Consider the following 22,580-nt stretch of genomic DNA (forward strand, 5'->3'; position numbering starts at 1 on the left):
GCCTCAGAGTGGGGAGTGCACATTTTTCAAAAACAAAAAGACAGAGACTGTCTGTCATCTCTTGGGGAGGCCCACGGAGGGGGAGGCTGAAGCAGCCTCCAATCCAGGACCTCCTTCCTGGCACCGAGGCCTAGAAGGAGAGACTGAGCAAGGGGCTAGCGCCCAGGCCCAGGCAGGGTCTGTCCTCCCTGCCCCTCCCCACCCCTCCCCACCCCTCCCCACCTCCAAGTCTCAGCACTGGAGCTGAGGGTCCCTCAGCTGTTTCCAGAGCCGAATGCTGTCTTGGGGGCCGAGGGGCCGCACCAGCAGCAGGTCGCGGAAAGCACAGGGGTCGGCAGCGCGGTCTGCTGGCCAGGCTGTGAGGAAGCCTTTGTGGGTCCTGGGCGCCAGGCCCAGGGCTTGGAAGCACAGGCCGGTGTAGACGTCATCGAAGGGGAAGGGGGCCACGCGGGCCGCCGCCTGCAGCAGCCAGGGTGCCAAGCGGCCCGCAATGACATAGCCACCCCCACTCGCATAGGCCGGGTAGCCACCTTCGAAGAAGGACCCGGGCACGTAGAAGGGTCCTCCAGGCTTCCGGAGGGGCTTGGCCTGGGCGAAGACCTCACCCAGGTAGAGGCCTCGGGCCCCGCTGGGCGGCAGGGCACGCAGGTGGTCCAGCAGGGCGGGGGTGCGCACGAAGGCGTCATCCTGGGCTTGCAGGACGAAGCTCACACCGGGGCAGTGGCGGCCCAGCCAGGCCAGCAGCAGCAGGTCCTTGAGCGTCTGGTTGAAGGGGACGTCGAGGAAGTCCCAGAGCAGCAGGTCGCTGTAGCGGCGGCTCTCCCAGGCCACCAGGGAGCCTAGGTCGGGCCCCGCCTCACCTGCCGGGGACCCCAGCAGGAAGAGCAGCCGGACCCCGGGAGCTGGCCCGCCCCACGTCTCCCTCACGGCCTGTCGTTCTGCAAAGTGCCCTGGTTCTGACTTGATGGCCAACAGCAGGTAGGGGACGTCAGGATCCTCGCAGTGGGCCACCTGGCCACCGCCACCCCTGGGCAGCCACCTCGGGAAGCTCCGGCAGGCTGCTGACAGCAGGAAGCGGCGGAGGTCCTCAGGGTAGGAGGCGAAGTCGGGGATCTCGGCAGCGGCAGCAGCCCCCCAAGCGAGGCAGTCTCCTGCCTCAGTGCTGTCCCCACCAGGCAGGGTTCCAAGCCGCCACTGCTGCTGGTTCCAGTAAGCCGAGGGCAGCGGGTCAGCCTGGCCCAGACGGGCCGAGAGGTTAGCCGGCAGGGTGGGCTCGGGGCTGGCTGGCGTGGGGCCCAGCAGGGTGCTGCGGGGTCCCGGGTAGGCCTTGCCCAGCCGAGGCTCAGATGTCCACTCGATGTACACTTTGAGGCCCAAGAGCGTGAGCAACGCTGACAGGCAGAGAAGGCACTTGGGGCAGCGCATGACCCGGCCCTGTGGGAGCTGCGAAAGAGCCACAGAGGCCTTTGAGGTGCAGGGAACGCCCCGGTACCTGCCAACCTCTTTAGGGCTTCTCGTAGTCCCAGACCCTAAACCAGCCTTCCGCTGACAACCCTGACTTTCCTCTCTTCCCGGACCTACGAATCCCTGCTCCACTCCCATTCCAACACCCTGCTTTTTCCACTCAGCCCAGCTTCTTCTACCTTCCTAGAAACCAGGGAGGCTACCTACTTCCCATCCCCTCCCCAGAGACCAGGGACTCCGCCATTCCAACCTCCCTTTCCTCCCAGTTCATCCCCCTCACCGGGAGTCAGGATCGCTGGGGCCACCTCCTCGCCCGACAGCCCCTACACCAGTCACTGCTCCCTCCTCTTTACCTCCGGGTCCGGCTTAGGCCAGCTCCAGCGCCCCGGGCCTTAGTCTGGCCCTCCCCTCTTCCTTGCCTCCCTCTGCGTCCAGTGGTGCCGGTGTCGTTGTTCTCCAGCCCAGCCCAGCCCAGCCCAGCCGGTCTGCGGGCGGGGAGGGGAGCTGGAGGCTGGGAGGGCCCCAGGGGCCGGGAGGGGCTGGGGCGGGGCTGAGGGAGGAGGGGAGGGGGGAGGAGGGCAGGAGGCAGACCTGAGGGATGAGGCTTTGGCTTGTTAGGGCTGGTTTTCTGGTGAGACAGCAGGAAAGGTGCAGGGGTGCCTGCAGAGATTGGGGAGCCAGCAGGCCAGGGAGGGGAGAACCGAGGGCCTGGGAGAGAGTCCGAGGGAGGGTGAGGCTGAGGGCCGCTGGAGCCAGAGCTGGGAAGTGTCAGAATGGCCCAGGGACTGGCACAGTCCTAAAGTGGCCAAGCCGGAGGCCAGGGGCTGGGCCTGGCCAGGGGAGGAGGCGGGCAGTGAATGTGCTGAGAGGGCACGGGTGGCCCTGCCAGAGGTGGGGGGTGTCGCCTGGAGTCTGGGTGGCGGTGGAGAAGGGGGCTGGTGAGGCGGAGGAGAGACAGACAGAGACAGACATTGCAGAGAAAGAAGAGACAGCCAGGGAGACCCCAGGAGCCGGCAGAGAGGAGAGACAGGAGATAAGAGACTCTCAGGAAGGCCCAGAGGAGAAAGCTGCTAGGAGAGAGGATGGGAAGGTGGAGATAGCGGTGGGCTGGAGATGAGGGACGCCCCTGTGGGGGAGGGTGGAGAGAGATGCGGAGGGGCAGGTGGAGGGACGCGGGGGTGGGGGCAGAGAGCAGGGAGTCTGCGAACAGAGCCAGGGCCAGGGAGAGGCCGAGAAGGGAGCAGGGGAGGAGCCGGGAGGAGCAGATGGAAGGGGTGGGTGCAAGGGGAGCCGAGCCAAAAGGCAGTGAAGGGTGGCTGGTGGGGGCACCGGGAGCCCTGGAGCTGAGCTGACCCTCGCACCTCCTCCATTCCCTTGGGCGCTTGGGCTGCCTGCCCAGCAGGGCCGGAATCCATCCCTCCCTCCAGTCCTGGGCCTGCCCTGCCCTGGGGCCCTGGCCCTGCCTACAGCTGTGCGGTGACCCCTGGGACCAGAGAGGGTGTCTGCCTGCGTTTCTGTTCCTGCCCTCCAGAGGCCTCTGCTGTCGGGGCTGCATAGGCTGTCTGGGGAGGCAGGCGGGTGGCGCCGCCTCAGCCCAGACCTCCTGGAGCCTGGGGTGGGAGGGGCGGCCCCCAGTGAGCCTGGCCTGACGCCCCTCACCCCACCTGGGTTGGGAAGTGTCCAGATCACCTCAGGAACCCTGTCTGGCAGCAGCCACAGTTGATTATCTGTCCAGCTGATTCCCTCTCCCCAAGTTTGAATAAGGGCGCCAGCGGGACCAGATGGAGGAACAGGGTGTGGAGAAGGTCGGGAATATTGATGGAATAAAAGCCAGAGGGGGCTGCAGCAGGGCCCTGAGCACTCCTGGAGCACTCTCTTCTCCCCAGGCTGGGGTGGGGTCCAGGCCCCCGACTCCTGGCTCCTCTGTCATCTTCCAGGGCATGGAGGTTCTTCCACCAGGGGTGGCGTGGACAGTTTGGGTTGCTCTGTGCATCAGTCCGCAAAGCTCCAGTCAGGAGAGAGGAACCACTTAGCAGCTGGAACAGGTGAAGTCAGATGTCGAGGATGACTGAAGAGGTGCCTTCTTGTGCAACGTTTGGGGTGGGTGTGCGGGTTGAACACAGTGGACCCCATCTAGCATTCCTGCCTCCCCAAGCCTTTGGATACCCTTCTCCAGATTATGCCAGGGCGGTTCTGGATTCTCGCCTTAGTAACTCTGTAGGTCACTGTTGAGTCCAAATTCCAGTCAGTCAACCAAGAAAGCAGTCTGGACCCCCCCTCCTGCCCCGTCCCGCCCCGCCACCGCACTAGCTAACTTATTACATTCCAGAATCTCTAGTAAGTGCTCTCTGATTGGTGAACTTGGCCTGATGGAATGAGATCTGCTGTCACTGGCCTAACACCCTGAGACCCACTCCTCTGCGGGACCCCAGGGTTGACTCTATGTCTGTGTGCAAGTCGCGCCCTTCAGTGAAAGAGCTGTTCCCTTCTGGGTCATAGTGAGCACCTGTCCCTTGGAGTGGGCTGAGACTTGACCCTTGGCATTTGTGGGTCAAGTGACAGCAGGGGAGGCCATCACAGGGTTTTCGTGCACAGGATCGCTGGTGGTCTCCTCACACTGGTAATGGAGGCTCCCAGTGACGTGAGGGTTCAGGTTGTCTGTTTCCTTCGGGTCCAAGCAGATGACCTGACTCCAGATTTCTGGATCCCACTGCTTGCCAGTCAGTGCCCTCACTTTCACTTGAGAAACCCGTCAAGATGGGGAATTCACCCGTCATAACTCAGCAACCTGCACACCTAAATGCTGTGCTGTGTCTTCAGCAGTATCAGCTGGGGCTGCAGTAAGAATGTGAGTGGGGGGGGGGGACCGTCATGGGAGCGTTCCAGTTCTGGGGGTGACTTGAGCTGGGCACTCCAGGGAATCTGCCCAGCCCTGTCTTTAGAACTGTCATTACTGCCTCAGTGTCAAGTGCAGCAGCCAGAGGGGCTCCCAGGGCTCGTGCTTCAGCTGGCACCGCATCACAGCCCCAGGCGATAGCCTTTTTGTGATGCCGCTGCGTGCCATGGATTTCTCCTGTCCCATTTCCTACTGCCAGGGAGCTCAGCAATGCACTCCAGCCAAAGGCAGGACCAGACCAACCCCCGAATCTTATCTGTGAGTTCATCTCTGGGAACACTCCAGATGCTAATGCTCTATCAGTTTGGATCCAGTCTGGAGAGAAAAGCCACACGATAATTTGAATAGGGAAAGTTTAATATAGAAAATTAATGACTTTAATAGCAAAGTAAAATAAGGGATTTACTGGTAAGGTGCCTTGGAATTTACTGGAAATCCACCTTCAGGGGTGTGGTGGAGAGGCATTCACAGGGAGGTGCCTCAGTGGAGGCTCTCCTCTACCGAACTGCCAGATGGGGGGTGGGGGTGCCAGGGGAGCTGGTGACAACCTGATGCTTCAGGAAGCAGGCACGGGGGAAGCCATGCGCTGCAGGGCGGCTGAGCTAGCACACCTAAGCAGAGCCAGGAAGAAAAGCCTTTCCTCTCGAGGTACATCTCGAGCACCCTCTACTGGCAAACCTTATCAGGCCAGTGAGCAAAGCAAAAATATTTCAAAGGCCCAGATCAATTTTCACAGAGCAAACAAAGTTGAACTTGTAGCTGAGAGTCAATAACTCAGCGGGAACACTGTGGGACCTGAGGTACTCCCGGCATTTAGTGGGTGTGGGCCAGGGATGCTGCAGCCTGCAGTGAGCTAAGTCGTCCCATATAGGGAAGAACCATCCCTGTAAAATGCTGGTAGCGCCTACTTTATCCGCCAGGTCCTGGCAGAAAATAGTAGCACATTCAAGTGGGATCATCTGACAAGAGTCTTCTGACGAAAGTTAAGAGAAGTTTAAGAGGTGGACACAGTGGGGAACCACAAGGGAGGGTGCAGCTCCCTGGGGCTACTTGCAGCCAGAAGCCCTCACCTCCCCCAGGCCTGAAGAGGCAGGAGAAGGTGGTTCCTGGAACTGGGAAGGAGAGACATGTGTGGACAGGGCTGCCTGACAGGCTGACAGAGTTGTGAGCTTCAGCCCAGGGTGCAGCCAGCCACAGCACCCCTGCAGTGGGGAACAAACCCCCCAACCTCACGCTCTCCTTCCCTCCAATCTGCCAGTGCCCCTCGTCCCAGCCCGACCCCCAAGTTGAGTGAACCCACTGGAAGCCAGAAGGACGAGCTGTTAGCCTCTCAAAGCCCAGCTGAGACCCAGCTTGACAGGGAGGGGCCCGAAGGCTACGCAGGGATGGGGCTCCTGGCTGTATCCCGGGACTGCTCCTCTGGCCCCAACTTGAGGCCCTGTGCCCAGTCAGCCCCCAGAACCTCACAGTTGGGCAGCATCTCCTCCACCAAGATCTGAGTGAGGCCTGGGTTGGACACGGCAGGAAGGTCAGAGATGTTCAGCCTGCGGAGGTTCCTGGGAGGAGGCAAGATGGGGGGGAAGACGCATAAGGCTGGCGTCTGTGTGTGTGAGAGTACGGGTGTATGGGGTGGGCGGGTGTACCCTAGCTTTCTAATAGAAGTCTTTGTTCAAGTACAGGAGACCCACTGTGTTCATTACAAACGGACACCTCTGGCTCCTACTGTCCTGCAACAGGGTAAATATCTTGAAATTTCATTTAAAACAAAAAGGAAGGAAGACTAGGAGTCCTCCATCCTCCCAGAGGTCTCCTGCGCTGCTCATCCGTGCTTCCCCACCACAAAGGCTCTAGGTCTGTCATGGAGGAACTGCCCAACAGCACCCCTCCCTGGCTCAGGGCCCAGCCTGAGCTGAGATCTCACTGGAGATGGTGGAGGCAGGCGAGGCCCCGTTCAGAGATTCGGGGGCAACCAGCAAGTGAGAGCTCCTGTAGCGAGTCGGCCAGCTGGTAGAGGCGGCTGAGACACCAGTCATCCATGTGGGGACAGCGCTGCAGCGACAGCGACTGGAGCTCCTTCAGGGCCACTGCAGGGGGCAGAGGCCGGATGGCACCGAGGGCCCTTCCGGAGCCCACATGAAAGGGAAAGTGGAACGCCTTGCCCGTCTCCACCCCGCCCCGCCCCACCCTACTCACAGAGGTTGTCCAGGCCTTGGTAGTTGATGGCACAGCCACTGGCGTCGACAGCCTCTATAGGCACCTCCTGGAGCTTCCAGAGCTCACCAGAGGAGAGGCCACGCCCATGTGGCCTCATCCACTCCTTGTCCTGAAACCTGGAAGGGGAGAGAGGGAGTGTCAGCAGGGCCCCCCAGGCCCCCAACCTCCTGAGAACACTCCCAGCCCCACGTAAGAGAACATGGTGCACTCACAACACACCAGGCCCTGCACTAAGGGTTTTACATGTCTGGTCTCATTGGATCTCCTGACAACCCCATCAAAGATGGAATGTTTGGCCAATTTTACATACCTGGAAGCTGAGGGTTGATGAGATTACTGATAACATGAGAGAGAAGAGCTATAAGACAAGAAGCTTTGTCGATGGGCAGAAATTGAGGCATTTTCAGACAGATACACCGTTTCTAAGGAAGGTGCTGGAAAAAGTGCTCAAGCCAAATGAAAATTATAATTGGAACCAAGATGAGGGCTAGATGAGGCCTACATGAATTGTGTTTCCAAAAAAGAAGGGAAATAAAGGGGAAAAATAATGGAAGGAGGAGGAAGGCAAGGAGAAAGGAGAGGGAAGGAGGAAAGAAAAGATGCCCTAGCGCTGACCGAGCACACGTGCTAAGCCAGCCTGTGACCTGTGACAGGTGTCTAGATTGCAAAATGTCTTTACAGCACACCTTGTAGGTTAGACACAACTACCATCCCATTTTACAGATGACAAAACTGAAGCTCAGGAACAAGTCCGTAGTCACACAGCCGGGAGGAGAAGCCCTTCTGACTGCCTGAAGAGCCCGGGGCTTAGAGAGCCCCTCTCCCGCCTCCCCTCACCCCATTCTGACACCTTTGCTGTCATACTTGACTGCGCCTCCCTGCTTCAGGACAAAATAGGCACTTGCGATGTAGAGGCCATACCGCTCCTTGATGTAGGCGAAGGACCTGCCGGGAGAACAGTAGCCGAGGGTGAGCCTTGGGAGCACCACACCCGTCACCAGGCCCCAGTGCTGCTGACAGGGTCAGAGTCCACAGCACAGGACTGAGACAGGCAGGGAGGCGGGCAGACTGAGTCAGACTGCAAATATTTACTGAGGGCCTATGAAATGCTGGACGCCAGGGGATAGTGGTGATCAAAAGGCAGATAATTGTCCCTGCCCTTGTGAAGTTATTTCACTGGGGGAAACAGGTAACCGGGAAGAACAAGTTGCAGAGTATCCATTCTGTAATAAAATTAACACGAGGGACAGACTAGGGGTGGCTTGGATCGGGGCAGGGACAGAGGAAGCTAACTCAGTTTGGGTGTTAAGTGCTTCTTGGAGGAGGTGACCTGAGCAGAGATTTGAGGGAAGGAATGCAGAGATCAAGGTAAGAGTCTTCCAGGCCAAGAGAACAGTTAATGCAAAGACTCAGAGGCTCGAATTAGGATGGTCGAACAGATAGCAGTAAGGATGTCATGCTGGCGGGGGTGAGGGAGTCCGTGGAAGGGGTCTCAAAGCTCAGTGGGGGCCAGGTTTTTGGCCTTGGTGTTTGGCTTTTATTCTAATTGCAACTGGAAACCATTTGAGGGTTTTAAGCAAAGTGGTATAATGTTATCTGTTTTCCTTTCTTTAGAGTCCTCTGGCTGCTGTGTAGACCATAATAGACTGTAGGGGGTGAAAGGTAACCAGTTAGAGGGTGACCGCACTAATCCAACCACAAAATGAAGGGGCTCAGACCAGGCTACAAACAGTGAGGAGGTGACCACTGGTCAAATTTGGGATATTCTGGTATCTTATTGATGGACTGGATGTGGAGGGAAGGGACTCAAAGAAAGGAATCAGGGATTACTTAGAGAAAGCTTGGGGGTGAAAAGACATTTTTAGGGGGAAACCAAGGGTTTGCTGTTAGCTGTGTTAAGTCTGAAGTGCCAGCTAGACCTTCTAGAGGAGATGGTGGGCACTGAGTTGCCTCTATGAGCTGGAGGCCTTGGAAAGTATGTGGGCTGGAAATGATGATGCAAGTGGGCAAGGCTGGCACTGGAAGCCCCAGGGCTGCCGGGAGTGGCAAGGGCAGGGATGCCACTGACTGGGGAGGCCTGAACAGCAGGGTCATGGTGGCCAGGGGTTCTCACCGATTTTTCTGTTGCACCTTCAACACCTGCTTCTGGAGCAGGTACTCCCTCATAGCTTCCACGTCATAGAAGCGGTGAGTCAGGAACTGGAGCAACGTCCTCCCCTTCCACTGACTGCCCTCTGGGTCCACTGCCCTGCTCAGGCCACGGATGCCACTGGTACCCCCGTTCCATACTGGGGTCACCAGGCTCAGGGACTGGGGAGGAGGAGGTGGAGCATGGGCTGAGCCTGGAGCCTCCTGCGACACCGCACAGCCAGATCCCCCTGCTTTTGCTCCCAAATTTCCCCTCCTCAATGCTTCCCTGCTCACTTAATCCTCCTCTCAGAACTTCCAATTCTTTGGGATCCGGAAAACTTCCCCATGTCTTCCCCAAGTTCTTCCCCTTAATCAACCTTAAATTCTCTTTGATTTGGCCAAACGGTCTTGGTTTTCCTAAATTATCCCCCAAATTTCCCCCAAACCCTTATTTTCTCTCAAACCCTCTATTTTCTGAACTCTTAATGTCCCACAAATTCTCCCCTTAATTTCACCCAAATCCCAGAGTCTTCCTGAATAATGTGTTCCTTTCTCCCCAATATAATCTTAATTTCTCTCTAAACCACCCTTAACTTATCTCTTAAAGCTCCCAAACTCTTCCTTCAATTTCCCCTCCGAAGTTTTCTCTTAGCCTGTCTCAATTTCTTTTTGCTTTAACCAAATTCTCCTGATAGGACTTCCTAGGTGGCGCAGTGGTTAAGAATCTGCCTACTAGTGAAGAGGATACGGGTTCGATCCCTGCTCCAGGAAGATCCCACACCCAGAGGAGCAACTAAGCCCACAATTATTGAGCCTGCGCTCTACAGCCCATGAGCCACAACTATTGAGCCTATTTGCCATAACTACTGAAGCCCGCACGCCTAGAGCCTGCTCTCCGCAACAAGGGAAGCCCAGGCAGTGAGAAGCCCATGCACCACAATGAAGAGTAGCCCCTGCTGGTGGCAACTGGACAGGGCCCCTTGTGCAGCAGCAAGGACCCAACACAGCCAGTAAATAAATAAAAACAAAACAAAAAAACACAAATTCTCCCCATAATTTTGCCCCAATCCTTATTTTCCCTTTAAAATTCCTCTTAAGCTCCCAACCTCTTTAAGTTTTCCTAGCTCTATTCATTGGTTTTGCCCAATTCTTCCTAAATTCTCTCCACAATATGGCAAATTTACCCCTAAATTCCCCCGGGTCCTTCCCTCGGAATTCCGAAATTCACCTCTTGGATCCTGCCCCCACCCCTTAACATTCCTTTGGTTTTCCATCAAAATTCCTAACTCTCCCATGAGGTTCCCTCACCTTCAGTTCCCTACCCTTGGACCGCAAATCCCAGTTTTTCTGCCAACCCCTACCAAACCCTCGTTCCTTGCAAGTCCCACTCTCGCCAGCCCCTCGGCTCCCCGCCCACGCAGCCGGATCCCTCCCTCTGATTGGCTGGGCGCGCTCCCTCGGACCGCACGCCCTGCTTCCCATTGGTTTCTCTCCTCCATGGGCCTGTGACCTGCACCGATCCTTCCCGGCCTCCGACAGTCACACGTCTCCGTTCCCTGCTCCCTGACAGGCCACCTGCTCCCCCTCGCTGCTTGTTCCCTGAGCGCCTACAGAGGCCCTGAAAGCAGAGACAGCAAAGCGGACACTAATTTGGGAGGCTCTAGAAGCTTCGGTCACCTACCGCCCTGGGGGCCGCCATCTTGCTAGCATTACGTGACCGGAAGGAGCTGGTCTTTTCTTATCCAACCCACCCGATTCAGGCTTGGGCGTCGTATGGCCACGCCCCCTCCGTTTTCCAGCCCTCCTCTTAAAGGAGCACAAACTTATTTTCTCGGGTTTCGGGATCGGTTGGCGCTCCCTCTCCCACGGGCCTTAAAATGGGATTCGGCAGCCTTTCCCTAGGAGAGGGTGGGCAGTCCTTCCTGTTGGAATATCTTCCTTCCCTCAGACTGCGCTCACAGTCCCCCCTTGAGCTTCCCTGTTCCTCTAGCTCTAACTTGCTACCTCTTTAGAACAGGGACAGATGCGCAGGGAAACGGTCTTCGTATTCTTTAAAGCAGGGTCAGGGAAGGGAAAGGTCGAGTAAGTGGCGAGGTTAGACCTCAGGGTAAAGGACAGAGGTGAAATCTCAAGACTAGTATTGTGATGTGTTGGCAATTTCAGTTTGGAGTTCAAGGCTTCATCGCAGCATGAAAATTCAATACGAAGTCTGTGGATAGAATTGCTCATTCATTCCTTCTACAAATATTTACTGAGTGCCTACCACGTGACAGGCACTGTTCTGGGTAGTAAGGTTGCTATGGGACCAAGACTTTTTTTCAGGGAGGCAACATTCCAGGCAGGGAGAGGATGGGTAAGAAACAAATGAATAAGCAAGATAATTTCAGACAGTGTTTGATAAGAGGCAAATAAAAACAGGCAATATAATAGGGAGTGACTGGGGCACAGGGCCATCAGCAAAGACCTCTGTGAAGCGGTGACATTTAAGTGGAGGTGAAGGATGAGAAGGAAGCAGCCGAGCGGTTGTTGGGACTCCGTGGTCCAGTGGTTAGGACTCTGGGCTTCCCCTGGGTGGGGGTGGGTGGGGTGGGGTGGATCCAGCAAGCTGCATGGCATAAACAAACAAACTAACTCAAGATTTCCTCAAAGATCTGGGGGAAAAGTGTTTTAAGCAGAGGTAACAGCCAGCGCAAAGGCCCAGAGATGGGACGAGCTTTCAGAGAGAGAGGTGGGAGACTGGGTCAGAGAGGTGCGCAAGAAACTGTGCTTTATTCTTTGTTGCAGGGGCATGCCATGATGTGATTTACATTTTCTGAAGATCATTTCTGGGGACTTCCCTGGTTGTCCAGTGGTTAAGTATCCGCCTTCCAATGCAGGGGATGCAGGTTCGAGCCCTGGTTGGGGAATTAAGATCCCACATGCTGAGGGGGCAACTAAGCTCTTGCGCTGCAACTACTGAGCCCTTGCACTCTGGCGTCCTTGTGCCACAACTAGAGAGCCTGTGCACCACAACTACTGATTCTGTGTGCAACAACTAGAGAGAAGCCCGTTGGCTGCAACGGAAGATCCCTCATGCCAAAACTAAGACCTGATGCAGCCAAAAATAAAATAAATAAATACAATTAAGAATAAATAAAAAGAAAACCTCCACCTTAAGGGGCATCCTTAATAAATAAATACATACATACATACATAAATATCATTTCTGCCAGCTGGAGAACAGCCCTTAGAGGGCAACGGGGGAAGCAGGGGGCCAGCAAAGAGGCTACTGCTATCATCCAGACAAGAGACGAATGGGGGAGGTAGCAGGGACAGGGCAATGGAAATACTAAGAAGTGCTCAGATTAGGAGTCTGTTTTTTTGTTTTTGTTTTTGTTTTTTGGCTGTGTTGGATCTTTGTTGCTGTGCTGAGGCTTTCTCTAGTTGTGGCTAGCGAGGGCTTTTCTTCCTTCCCAAGCACAGGCTTCAGTAATTGCGGCACGTGGGCTCAGTAGTCGTGGCGCACAGGCTTAGTTGCTCTGCAGCATGTGGGATCTTCCTGGACCAGGGATCAAACCCATGCCCCCTGCACTGGCAGGCGGATTGTTAACCACTGCGCCACCAGGGAAGTCTGAGAGTTCTGTTTTGACCACATTCATCTTGAGATGCCTGAGACATTCAGCTGGAGATGCTGAGTAGTGGTCTGGAGGTCAGGACTGGACCCAGAGGCTTGGGAGCCATTGACATATAGGTGGAATTTTAACACTCCTGCAAGAGGAGTTCTAGCTGAGGGAGGCCCGCAGTGCATCCCCACCTTCTCCATGGCAGGACCCAAGCTGCTAGTGATCATGTCTGTGGGCAAGTTTAGGGTTGGCAGAACTGGCTGCTTAGCCGTGGGGTAGCCGCCTGGGCACCGAGGCACCCCGGCCGAGCAACAATTCTCTCTGAGAAGCCGCTCCTGGCTCCTCAGGTACACGGGCTGCAAAGCCCTGGGAGGGCCTGAGTGGAGAAGACAGGCAAGCACCAAGCCAGGGGAAGCCAGAGGTCAAGTGCAGAAGAGGGCTGCAGGGGAGGCTGGGGAGGAGAAGTGGGAGGGGCCCAGGAGGGGGCGGGGCGAGATGAGGCCCGGCATCTAGGCATCTACACACCGGTGAGGGGTCTGGCCTGAGAAGAGGTAGGAAGAGGTGGAATTTCACCTCCACCAGAGGGGCTTAGGTTGGATTCTTGTTAGCAGAGTTGAGGTTAGACTTCAATTAAAAAAAAAAAAAAAGCCCCACACAAAGCTGCTGATTCTCAGTGGAGAATGGACTTTGGGATGCCTGGGCGCCCTCCCCCCCCACCGCCCACTGCCCTTTACTCCCCTCCCCCCCAGCTTCCCAGGGGACTAGGTCACTCTGGACCTTGCTACTTCCTGCTCTTGGCCACCACGGCTCAGAGACTATGGAGTTGTGGACGCAGCTGAGGCAGGCTGGACTCGTGCCACCAGGGCTGGGTCCACCCCCGCGGGCCCTGAGGGGGGTCTCCCCAGTGGAGAGGGTGCGTAAGACCCTCATGTCCCCAGGCGCTGACACTGGAGGTGCCGGGCAGAGCCTGCTGTGGATCTGGGAGGAGCTGGTGAGTGAGGGATTGGGAGGGATAAGAGATGGGGTGGGTGGGGGGGAGTGGATAAATGAATGGGAACAAATGGAAATAAAAAGGGCCAGACTCTGAAAGACAGAAAGTGAGAGACAGGAATAGAGAAATAGAGGCAGAGACAGACATGCCCAGAGAGTGATGGAGACAGACAGACACAGAAAGATGCAAAGAGTGAGAGACAGGAATAGACAGAGACAGAGACAGAGAGACCCAGAAAGAGAGAGACAAGAGATGGAAAGCAGAGATGGAGAGTGACAGCAAAGACAGACTCAGATTAATTCTGAGAGACAGAGAGATGGAGACAGTCCAAGGCAGGCGCGGAGAAATAGAGATAGAAAGACAGGGATAGGAAAGCAGAGACAGACAGAAACAGCCAAGTAGAGACAGAGAGATGGAGACAGATAATGAGAGGAAGACCTAATAAGAGAGACAAAAAGACTAAGACTCAAGACAGAGAGAGGACGAGAGAGATGGAGACAGTGAGGGACAATGAAATGGAGAGACCAAGAGGGAGACAGGGCAGAGATCAGAGACAGAAGCAGGATGGCAGTTACAGTCCAGGGACACAGGGAGCATCCCACCCATGTGCTGTCGGCCAGGACTGTTAAAGAGAAAGTAGTTTATGACACCTGTTGAAGATGGCAAAGCTAATAGGTATAAAGGCTGCTGCAATGGGATTTTGCAGTAGAGGAGAGAGATTGGGCTCTGCTCTGAATACTGCATGGGCAAGGGGGAATGTACAGCCAAGGAGCAGGGGAGGGGTCAGAGGATAGGAGATTTCTAAGAGGAAACGTCAGGGGTAAGGGGGGATTCTGGCTCAACTGATCTAGCAGGATTCTTGCTGAAGGCAGGCCAGGGTGATCCGCCATCACCTGCAGGAGGGTGGAGGGCGAGGAAGCTGATCAGATATGGAGAGTGATCAGATATGGCGGAGGGGGGATTCTTGCTAAAACTAGGTTTTACAAGGAAGTGCTGATGGGCCTAGGAGGAAGGTTCAGCATCCGGACTAAAGTTTGGTCAGGCGAAGAACCTTTATTGGGACTTGAGCTGAGACCTGCTCCCACCCAGGTTTCGAGTCAGAGGTACACTAACCCCTGGCGCTCTGGGGTGGGATGTTCTTGACTCTTGCTTCCCGCCTGCAGGGGAACCTCCGCAGAGTGGATGTCCAGTTGCTGCACCAGCTGTGCAGCCTGGGATTGGAGATGGGGGCACTTCGGGAGGAACTGGTCACCTTCCTGGAAGAGGAGGCTGAGGAAAGCACTGAGGAAGAGGAGGAGGACAGAGAGCTGGAAGGGAAGCAGGAGGGGGCCTCTGGTCCAGCCCCAGGCCACCACCGCCTTCCTGACTTTGAAATGACTATTTGAGGCCCTGCCAATGTGCTTCCGTTGGACACATGAATGGTATGCAAATTTATGCAAAGAAGATGGAGAATTTTGCAGGTCAAATCAACCTGCAAATGTTGATTTGGCATTGGCACGCGCTCCTTGAGCAAGTGCTTTCTCTGAAAATGTCTCAGATGAGATTGAGGGGTGGGCCCCTGAGCTGTGGGCGTGTTTGCAGACGATGTGAGAGGTTGGCAGAGAAACTCTAGGTGTATTTGCAGGGACACTGCAGGTGTGTTGCAGGAGAGGTGTGGGTCTTTGCAAATATGATTGAGGTGCTTGCAGATGGCTATTGAGTGCTTGAAAAATGGCTAGGTCTAGCTGAGATGTGCTGTAAGTGTAACATACATGCTCAATTTCCAAGCTGGGTATGATAAAAAGAATACACAACATTTCAATAATTGTAAAAATCAATTATGTTCTGAAATGATAATATGTTGGATATGTTGGGATAAGTAAAATATGACTAAAGCTAATTTCACCTGTTTATCTGTAAATTTTTTTACTATAGTAAAATACATATAACATGAAAGTTACCATTTTAACCTTTTTAAGCCTACGGTTCAGTAGTGTGAAATACATTCTTGCAAAACAGAAACTGTACCCATTAAACAACAAATCCCCATCCCCCCTTCCCCAGCCCCTGGCAACCACCCTTCTACTTTATGTCTCTATGAATTTGCCTACTCTAGGAACCTCCTGTAAGTGGAATCACACAGTATTTGTCTTTTTGCGACTGGCTTATTTCACTTAGCCTAATATCCTCAGGGTTCATCTATGTTGCAGCATGTATCAGAATTTCCTTCCTTTTTGAGGCTGATTAATATTCCATTGTATGTACAACCACATTTTATTTGTCAATGGGCACTTGGGTTGTTTCTACCTTTTGGCAATGGTGAATCACATTGCTCTGAACAAGGGTGTACAAATATCTATCCAAGTCCCTGCTTTCTGTTCTTTAGGGTATACACCCAGAAGTGGAATTGCTGGATGCTGTGGTAAGTCTCTGTTTGATTACTTGAAGAAGTACCATACTGTTGGCTGTACCATTTGCCATCCCCACCAACCGTGCACGAGAGTTCCGACTTCCCACCTCCTTGCCAACACTTGTCATCTTCTTTTTCCTTTTTTCCGTGGCAGCCACCCTAATAGGTGTGAGGTGATACCTCACTGTGGTTTTGATTTGCATTTCCCTAATGATAAATGATGTTAAGCATCTTTTCCCGTGCTTATTCCTCTATTTCTTTTTACATGTTAAAATATGACTGCTAGAAAGCTTAAAATTAGGTAAGTAACTCCCATAGTATTTCTCTTGCACTGCACTATTTCAGAAGTTTGAAAATGGAATGTGGGTGTGAGCAGATGAGCGGTGAGGGGGTCATCGATGTCCCCAGACATGTTGCAAATGTGTTACAGCGCCACCTGCAGGAGGCAGGCATGTATCTGCAGATGGCAGCCTACGGGAAGCAGGGTTGCAAATGTCACTTCCTGCCCAGGTCCACATTTGTAGAAAAGATGCCCAGGCCAGCAGGTGGAGGGCTCCAGCCTGAGGAGAGACGGCTCTTGAGGGAAGACAGTTGGACATTCTTCATAAAACCATTACTCCCAGTGAGGAAAAACACACATTTTTGCAATTCTTCTTAAAAACACTTTCTAGTTGGGAGTGAGGCTATTCCCAGAGAAGTGAGATGTTGGCAGAGGAGGTGCTGAATTCCTGCCCATGGGAATTTCCATCACCAAAACAAACAAACAAACAAACAAACAAACAAACTGCTCCTTTTTGTCCACTGGAGTCCCCCAGGACTCAAAGAGGTGCAGGGGGTTTGGGGGTTTCGGCTCCATGCCCAAACTGGTCCTCCTTTGCCTACCTTAGCCAGGTCTGCAGATGCTGGGAGTTCTCCTGTAGGGGGTGGTGCTGGGGAGAATGTTGGAAGTCAGGCCCCAGCACCCAGGGAAGGGGAAAGACACCCTAAGGGCATGCAAATGAGCAGAGCACCCTCTCCCTCACTTGACACCCTAGAGAGAGGCCGGGGGCAGTCTAGGTCTCCTGGCAGCTACATCAAGGCTGTGGGAGTTAGGAGAGGTGAGGAAGTGGGGCTCCACGACCACAGGGTCTGGGTCAGGCTTCACAAATGCCAAGGTAGTCTGCCTCATTGCGGGTGGGGCGTGGGGAAACAGACTGAGAGGGGTAGAGGCACTGAGGGGAGACTGGTGGGGGTGACTTGGGAGGGCATGCTTACTGTTCAAGAACAGCATGGTGGGTGGCCCCTGATGTCTGCGTAGGAGTTGATCTGGGCCATGTCTTGGGCCACAGAGGTGACATCTATGGGGGAGTCACCTCAGTCAAACACTTAGGGAGTTTGGGTAGATGTGGTCAGGACCCACCCCGCCACCCCCCCTCCCCGCCCCGGTACTGTTCTCAGTACCACACTTATTGAGCTACATCCAGCAATGATCAATTCAGCACCAGGTGTGCCCTCTGGACCTCTCAGCCCAGCAAGGAGGGGGCACCCCTTAACACACAGAGATAGCCAAGACGATCAGAGCTGGGATGGGGGAGGCACAGACAGATGGATCAGGGCCAGGATGGGGGAGCATGGACTCCCCCATCTGCCAACCTCTCACTTCTCTGAGAATGTCCTCACTCCCAACTAGAAAGTGTTTTGAAGAATGTAAGGGTGTGTTTTTTCTCTCTGGGGAGCACAGGGCAGGATGGGAGAGGACTCAGATAAGACGACAGGTCCAGCCTGAAACTTCAAGAAAGTATTCTTAGAAAAGAACTGAATGGATAAATAAATATGAGCCATAGCAAAGAAAGAGAATGGGAAAAGTGTAACAAGTAGGAACAGTGCACACACAAAAATACTAGAAGGTCTAGTGATCAGCTCCTTGCTACTCAAAGTGTGACCCATGGACCAGCAGGATCAGCACTGCTGCAGCTATCTACTGCTGCATAACAAACAACCCCCAAACTCAGATGTTTTAAGCGATGACAGCATGTATTTTGCTCATGAATCTGCAGCCTGCGGGGATAACTCATTTCTGCTCCACAGTGAGCTGCTGCACTTCAGCTGGAACCATCTGGAGGCACATCCACTCACATGTCTGGTAGTTGATGCTGGCTATTGGCTGGGGCCTCTGTCCCTCTGCGTGTTGTCTCTCCACATAGGTGAGATTGGCTTTCCCACAGCATGGTGGGTGGGTTCCAAAGGCAAATGTCCTGAAGAGAGAGCCAGGCAGAAGCCATATTGTCTTGTAAAACTTAGCCCCAGATGCCAGGCAGTCCCCTTGGCCACATTTCACTTGTTAAGGCAATAGCAAAGGTTCAGGGGAAGGGGAGATGGCTCCCATCCCTTTATGGGGGAGTGCAAGGTTCTGGAAGCATGTGGGAAAGGGAAACCAAGCAGGACCCTGTGGGGCCCTCCTGGGCACCAAAGCCCCTCTGTGTCCCCTGTTTCTTGTTTGTAGAAAGAGGCTTTAGGGACTTGCCCTGTTCCAGTGGGCAAGACTCTGCGTTCCTAATGCAGGGGGCCTGGGTTCATTCCCCAGTTGGGGAACTAGATCCCCCATGCATGCCGCAACTGAGAGTTTGCGTGCCACAACTAAGAAGCCTTCATGCATGCCGTAACTAAAGATCCCACCTACCACAATGAAGATCCCACATGCCACAACTAAGACCTGGTGCAGCCTAAATAAATAAATAAATAAATTTTTTTTTAAAATGGATAGAAAAAAGAAACAGGCTTTAGTCTCCTAGACCTTCCCTGAGTTCCAAAGAGCAGATTCAAACAGTTACTAATTAGGGAAGTGAGAGAATGCAGAAACAGAGGAAAAACAGTCAATCAAGAAAAGTAATGGTGGCTTAAATAGCTGCTCACTGATAAAGCAGAATGCTAGTTTCTCCTCAGGGGATATATGTAGCAGTCTGATGCATATCTTTAAGTTGTTCTGCAGAAACTAAGACCCTGATTCAGGTGGAAGGTGGTGACTACATGCTGACCACAAACAAGTAGACCCCACACTGGTTGGAACCAGAAGGTTGATGATTAAGTTTCCCAAAACAGGGACTTCCTTGGTGGTGCAGTGGATAAGACTCTGTGCTCCCGATGTAGGGCACCTGGGTTCACTCCCTGGTCAGGAAACTGGATCCCACCTGCATGCCACAGCTAAGAGTTCACATGCCACAAGTAAGGAGCTGGCGAGCAGCAACTAAGGAGCCCACGAGCCGCAAATAAGAAGCTCACCTGCTGCAACTAAGATCCAGTGCAACCAAATAAATAAATAAATAAATAAATAAATAAATAATTTTTAAAAATTCCTGAAACATCACCCTGTTACCTCACCACCAACCAATGAGAAGAAAGTCACACACCCTGAAGCCCTAACTGCAAATGTTGCCTTAAAAAACTCCTCCTAATACTTACCTGGCATGGGAGATACTATGATCATAAAGGTGGTTTTCGCAGGGTGAAGCTTATCCATTGCACTCCGGTAATGTTGATGTAATTTCCCCTGTAATTTCCCCATATGTGGGAAATTTGACTGCATAATCTGCAGTAGCGGAGGCCTGTGTTAGTGCTTTCCCCTGACAAATGTGGTTTAAGAGTAGCATTTGAGGGAATTCCCTGGTGGCCCAGTGGTTGGGACTCTGCACTTTCATTGCTGAGGGCTCAGGTTTGATCCCTAGTCAGGGAACTAAGATCCCACAAGCCACGTGGCATGGCCAAAAAATAAAAACAAGAGCAAAAACAGGGACTGCCTAGGCGGTGCAGTAGTTAAGAATCCACCTGCCAATGCAGGGGACATGGGTTCAAGCCCTGCTCCAGGAAGATTCCATATGCCATGGAGCAACTAAGCCTGTGCACCACAACTATTGAGTCTGCACTCTAGAGCCTGTGAGCCACAACTACTGAACCCATGTGCCACAACTACTGAAGCCCATGCACCTGGAGCTTGTGCTCCACAGCAAAAGAAACCACTGCAATAAGGAGCCCATGCACCACAATGAAGAGTAGCCCCCACTCTTCTAGAGAAAGCCATGTGCATTAACAAAGACCCAACACAGCCAATAAACAAATAAAATAAACAAATAAATAAATAAATTTATATAATAAGGGGTTTATTTTAAAAAACAAAAACAAAAACAAAACCCTTCCTGAAAGCCATCAGGGAGTTTGGGTCTTTTGAGAATAAGCTACCCATTTTCCTTGCTTGGTGCCTACAAATAAATGCTATACTTTCCTTCACCACAACTCGGTGCCAGAAGATTGGCTTTGCTGCACAGAGGGCAAGCAGACTCAAGTTCAGTTCATTAACAACAGGAAATACTGCTGTGGTCATTTTCAGAAAACACAAACTGCCACAGTATCACTGGGAAGCTTGGTAGATGTGCTGATTCTCAGGTGCCACCTCAGACCTGCTAAATCAGAATCGACATTTTGTAAGATTCTCAGGTGCTTCTTTGGTATATTTGATTCAAGAAGCACTGTTCTAAGTCACAAATATGGCACTGTTTTGAGCAGGAGGGGATATAAATTTTGAAGCCTCCCTCTAGCTTCTGTGTGCAGGGTGGGTTAGAGGAGTCTCAAGTGGTGGTTACATACAAGCAACCAAAGGAAAAAATTAGATAAATTGGAAACTGAGCACTTCTGTGCATCAAAATATGTGATCAAAAGTGAGAAAACCAATTACCAGTACAGTAAGTCCCCTACATATGAACCTTCAAGTTGTGAACTTTCAAAGATGCGAACATGGGTTTGCATGTTCAATCACGTAAGTTAGTTCACATGTCTGGTGTACATTGTCACGTGCATGCATCCTCTACAAGTGGCTGTGCTTTTGTGTACTTTAGTGTACAATACTGTGTAGAGTACAGTAGTACAGTATCTTTATTTCAAGCCAAGGATGTCCAGAAGCAAGGGTAAGAGCAGCAGTGATGTAGCTGGTACAGTACTACCCAGACATCACAGGATTGTTTTTTCAAGAGGGTAGATAGAATTGAATCCAGCAAGGAACCAGAACCTGTGCCATCAGTGTCAGATGTGAGTGAAATTGCAGCTTGCCCTCTGTCTCCTATTACTGATGATCCTCCAGCTCTACCATCTCCCACCTCCTCTCCCTCCTTCAGTCAGTAACTTTTCTTGCCTGTTCACTCAGTTCCAGCCCCTGTATGCCAGCTCTTGTACTGTACTACTGTAATTTTCAAGGTACTGTACTGTAAGATTAAAAATGTTTTCTTTATTTTTTGTGTTTGTTTTTTATATATTATTTGTGTGAAAAGTATTATAAACCTATTACAGTACAGTACTATATAGCCAATTGTGTTACTTGGGTACCTGGGCTAACTTTGTTGGGCTTATGAACAAATTGGACTCACATATGTGCTCTCAGAATGGAACTCATTCATATATAGGGGACCTATTGTACTGAAATTGAATCAGTTATTTATTTATTTATTTAATTTTATTTTTGGCTGCACCGCACAGCTTGCAGGATCTTAGTTCCCCCATCAGGGATTGAACCTGGGCCCTCGGCAGTGAAAGTGAGAAGTCCCAACCACTCGACTGCCAGGGAATTCCCCCAATCGGTAATTTAAAAACTCCCAACAAACAAAAGTCTAGGACCAGGTGTCTTCACAGGTGAATTCTACCAAATGTTTAGAGAAGAGTTAATGCCTATCCTTCTGAAACTATTCCAAAAATTGCAGAAGAAGGAATGCTTCTGAACTCGTTCAGTGAGGCCAGCATCATCACACTGATAACAAAACCAGAAAGACACAGCAGAAAAAAGGAAAATTACAGGCCAATATCACCGATGAACATAGATGCAAAAAATCCTCAACAAAATAGTAGCAAACAGAATCCAACAATACATTAAAAGGATCGTAAATCATGATCAAGTGGGATTTATCCCAAGGATGCAAGGGTTTTTCAATATCTGCAAACTAATCAATAAGAATAAAAACCATATGATCATCTCAATAGATGCAGAAAAAGCTTTTGATAAAATTCCTCAACAAACCTACAGCTAACATCATACTCAATAGTGAAAAGCAGAAAGCATTCCCTCCAAGATCAGAAACAAGACAAGGATGCCCACTCTTGCCAGTTTTATTCAACATATTTTTGGAAGTCCTAGCCCCAGCAATCAGAGAAGAAAAAGAAATTAAAGGAATCCAAATTGAAAAGGAAGAAGTAAAATTGTCACTGTTTGTAGATGACATGATATTATACATAGAAAGATGTATGACACCAAAAACTGCTAGGGCTCATCAATGAATTTGGTGAAGTTGCAGGATTAATATACAGAAATCTGTTGCACTTTTGTATGCTAACAATGAATTATCAGAAAGAGAAATTAACTGACATCTTAGCGAGTGGTAGCAGCTGTTCTCCAGGCTTCACTATGACGCCCAAGGATGACAAGAAGAAGAAAGATGCAGGAAAGTTGGCCAAGAAAGACAAAGACCTGGTGAACAAATCTGGGGTCAAGGCCAAAAAGAAGTGGTCCAAAGGCAAAGTTTGGGACAAGCTCAATAACCTACTCTTGTTTTGACAAAGCAAGATATGACAAACTCTGTAAAGAAGTTCCCAACTATAAGCTTATAACTCCAGCTGTCATCTCTGAGAGACTGAAGATTTGTGGTTCCCTAACCAGGGCAGCCCTTCAGGAGTTCCTTAATAAAGGACTTATTATGCTGGTTTTGAAGCACAGAGCTCAAGCAATTTACACCAGAAACACCAAGGGTGGAGATGCCCCAGCTGCTGGTGAAGATTCATGAACAGGTCCCACCAACTGTACATTTTGAAGAATAAAACTTTATTAAATCAAAAAAAAAAGAAAAAGAAAAAAGAAAGAGAAATTAAGGAAACAATTTCATT

General features: G+C 52.0%; 3 protein-coding genes, 1 non-coding gene and 1 pseudogene across 8 annotated transcripts; 3 read left to right on the forward strand and 2 right to left on the reverse strand.

Moving 5' to 3' along the window:
- Positions 1-9: 9 nt before the first annotated feature.
- B3GNT8 (UDP-GlcNAc:betaGal beta-1,3-N-acetylglucosaminyltransferase 8) lies at positions 10-1,948 on the reverse strand. 2 transcript variants are annotated; one of them, XM_057711203.1, is made up of 2 exons: positions 1,745-1,948; positions 10-1,443 (listed from the first exon to the last, which is right to left on the reverse strand). In XM_057711203.1, the coding sequence occupies exon 2, from the start codon at positions 1,423-1,425 to the stop codon at positions 232-234; it is 1,194 nt and encodes a 397-aa protein (XP_057567186.1). In that variant the 5' UTR covers positions 1,426-1,443; positions 1,745-1,948; the 3' UTR covers positions 10-231. The 2 variants fall into 2 exon arrangements, with proteins under 2 accessions (XP_057567186.1, XP_057567185.1); XM_057711202.1 differs by having other exon boundaries at positions 1,818-1,888.
- A 2,757-nt stretch (positions 1,949-4,705) lies between these two features.
- DMAC2 (distal membrane arm assembly component 2) lies at positions 4,706-10,449 on the reverse strand. 4 transcript variants are annotated; one of them, XM_057713078.1, is made up of 6 exons: positions 10,386-10,449; positions 8,688-8,884; positions 7,439-7,519; positions 6,554-6,690; positions 6,282-6,444; positions 4,706-5,916 (listed from the first exon to the last, which is right to left on the reverse strand). In XM_057713078.1, the coding sequence occupies exons 1-6, from the start codon at positions 10,401-10,403 to the stop codon at positions 5,736-5,738; spliced, it is 777 nt and encodes a 258-aa protein (XP_057569061.1). In that variant the 5' UTR covers positions 10,404-10,449; the 3' UTR covers positions 4,706-5,735. The 4 variants fall into 4 exon arrangements, with proteins under 4 accessions (XP_057569061.1, XP_057569059.1, XP_057569062.1 ...); XM_057713076.1 differs by lacking the exon at positions 10,386-10,449 and adding an exon at positions 10,013-10,355; XM_057713079.1 differs by lacking the exon at positions 7,439-7,519.
- A 2,652-nt stretch (positions 10,450-13,101) lies between these two features.
- Positions 13,102-15,729, forward strand: ERICH4 (glutamate rich 4). Its single transcript, XM_057712967.1, has 3 exons — positions 13,102-13,297; positions 14,461-14,718; positions 15,663-15,729. The coding sequence occupies exons 1-2, from the start codon at positions 13,124-13,126 to the stop codon at positions 14,680-14,682; spliced, it is 396 nt and encodes a 131-aa protein (XP_057568950.1). The 5' UTR covers positions 13,102-13,123; the 3' UTR covers positions 14,683-14,718; positions 15,663-15,729.
- A 3,387-nt stretch (positions 15,730-19,116) lies between these two features.
- LOC130839460 (U1 spliceosomal RNA) lies at positions 19,117-19,288 on the forward strand. Its single transcript, XR_009049854.1, has one exon. It is a non-coding gene; the product is annotated as a U1 spliceosomal RNA (small nuclear RNA).
- Positions 19,289-22,104: 2,816 nt separating this feature from the next.
- On the forward strand, positions 22,105-22,501 carry LOC130837988 (40S ribosomal protein S25-like; annotated as a pseudogene).
- Positions 22,502-22,580: the final 79 nt, after the last annotated feature.

This window comes from Hippopotamus amphibius, chromosome 16 (assembly GCF_030028045.1).
Source record: "Hippopotamus amphibius kiboko isolate mHipAmp2 chromosome 16, mHipAmp2.hap2, whole genome shotgun sequence".
Taxonomy (NCBI): domain Eukaryota; kingdom Metazoa; phylum Chordata; class Mammalia; order Artiodactyla; family Hippopotamidae; genus Hippopotamus; species Hippopotamus amphibius.

Bases quoted from the DNA above. Each gene is read 5' to 3' on its own strand.
- B3GNT8 (XM_057711203.1), bottom strand. From the start codon at position 1,425: ATGCGCTGCCCCAAGTGCCTTCTCTGCCTGTCAGCGTTGCTCACGCTC.
- DMAC2 (XM_057713076.1), bottom strand. From the start codon at position 10,186: ATGGGAAGCAGGGCGTGCGGTCCGAGGGAGCGCGCCCAGCCAATCAGA. The intron at 8,885-10,012 runs GTGAGGGAACCT...CCTCCTCCCCAG, and splicing joins CCAAGGGTAGGGAACTGAAG to TCCCTGAGCCTGGTGACCCC. The intron at 6,445-6,553 runs GTGAGTAGGGTG...TGCCCCCTGCAG, and splicing joins CCAAGGCCTGGACAACCTCT to TGGCCCTGAAGGAGCTCCAG.
- ERICH4 (XM_057712967.1), top strand. From the start codon at position 13,124: ATGGAGTTGTGGACGCAGCTGAGGCAGGCTGGACTCGTGCCACCAGGG. The intron at 13,298-14,460 runs GTGAGTGAGGGA...TCCCGCCTGCAG, and splicing joins TGTGGATCTGGGAGGAGCTG to GGGAACCTCCGCAGAGTGGA.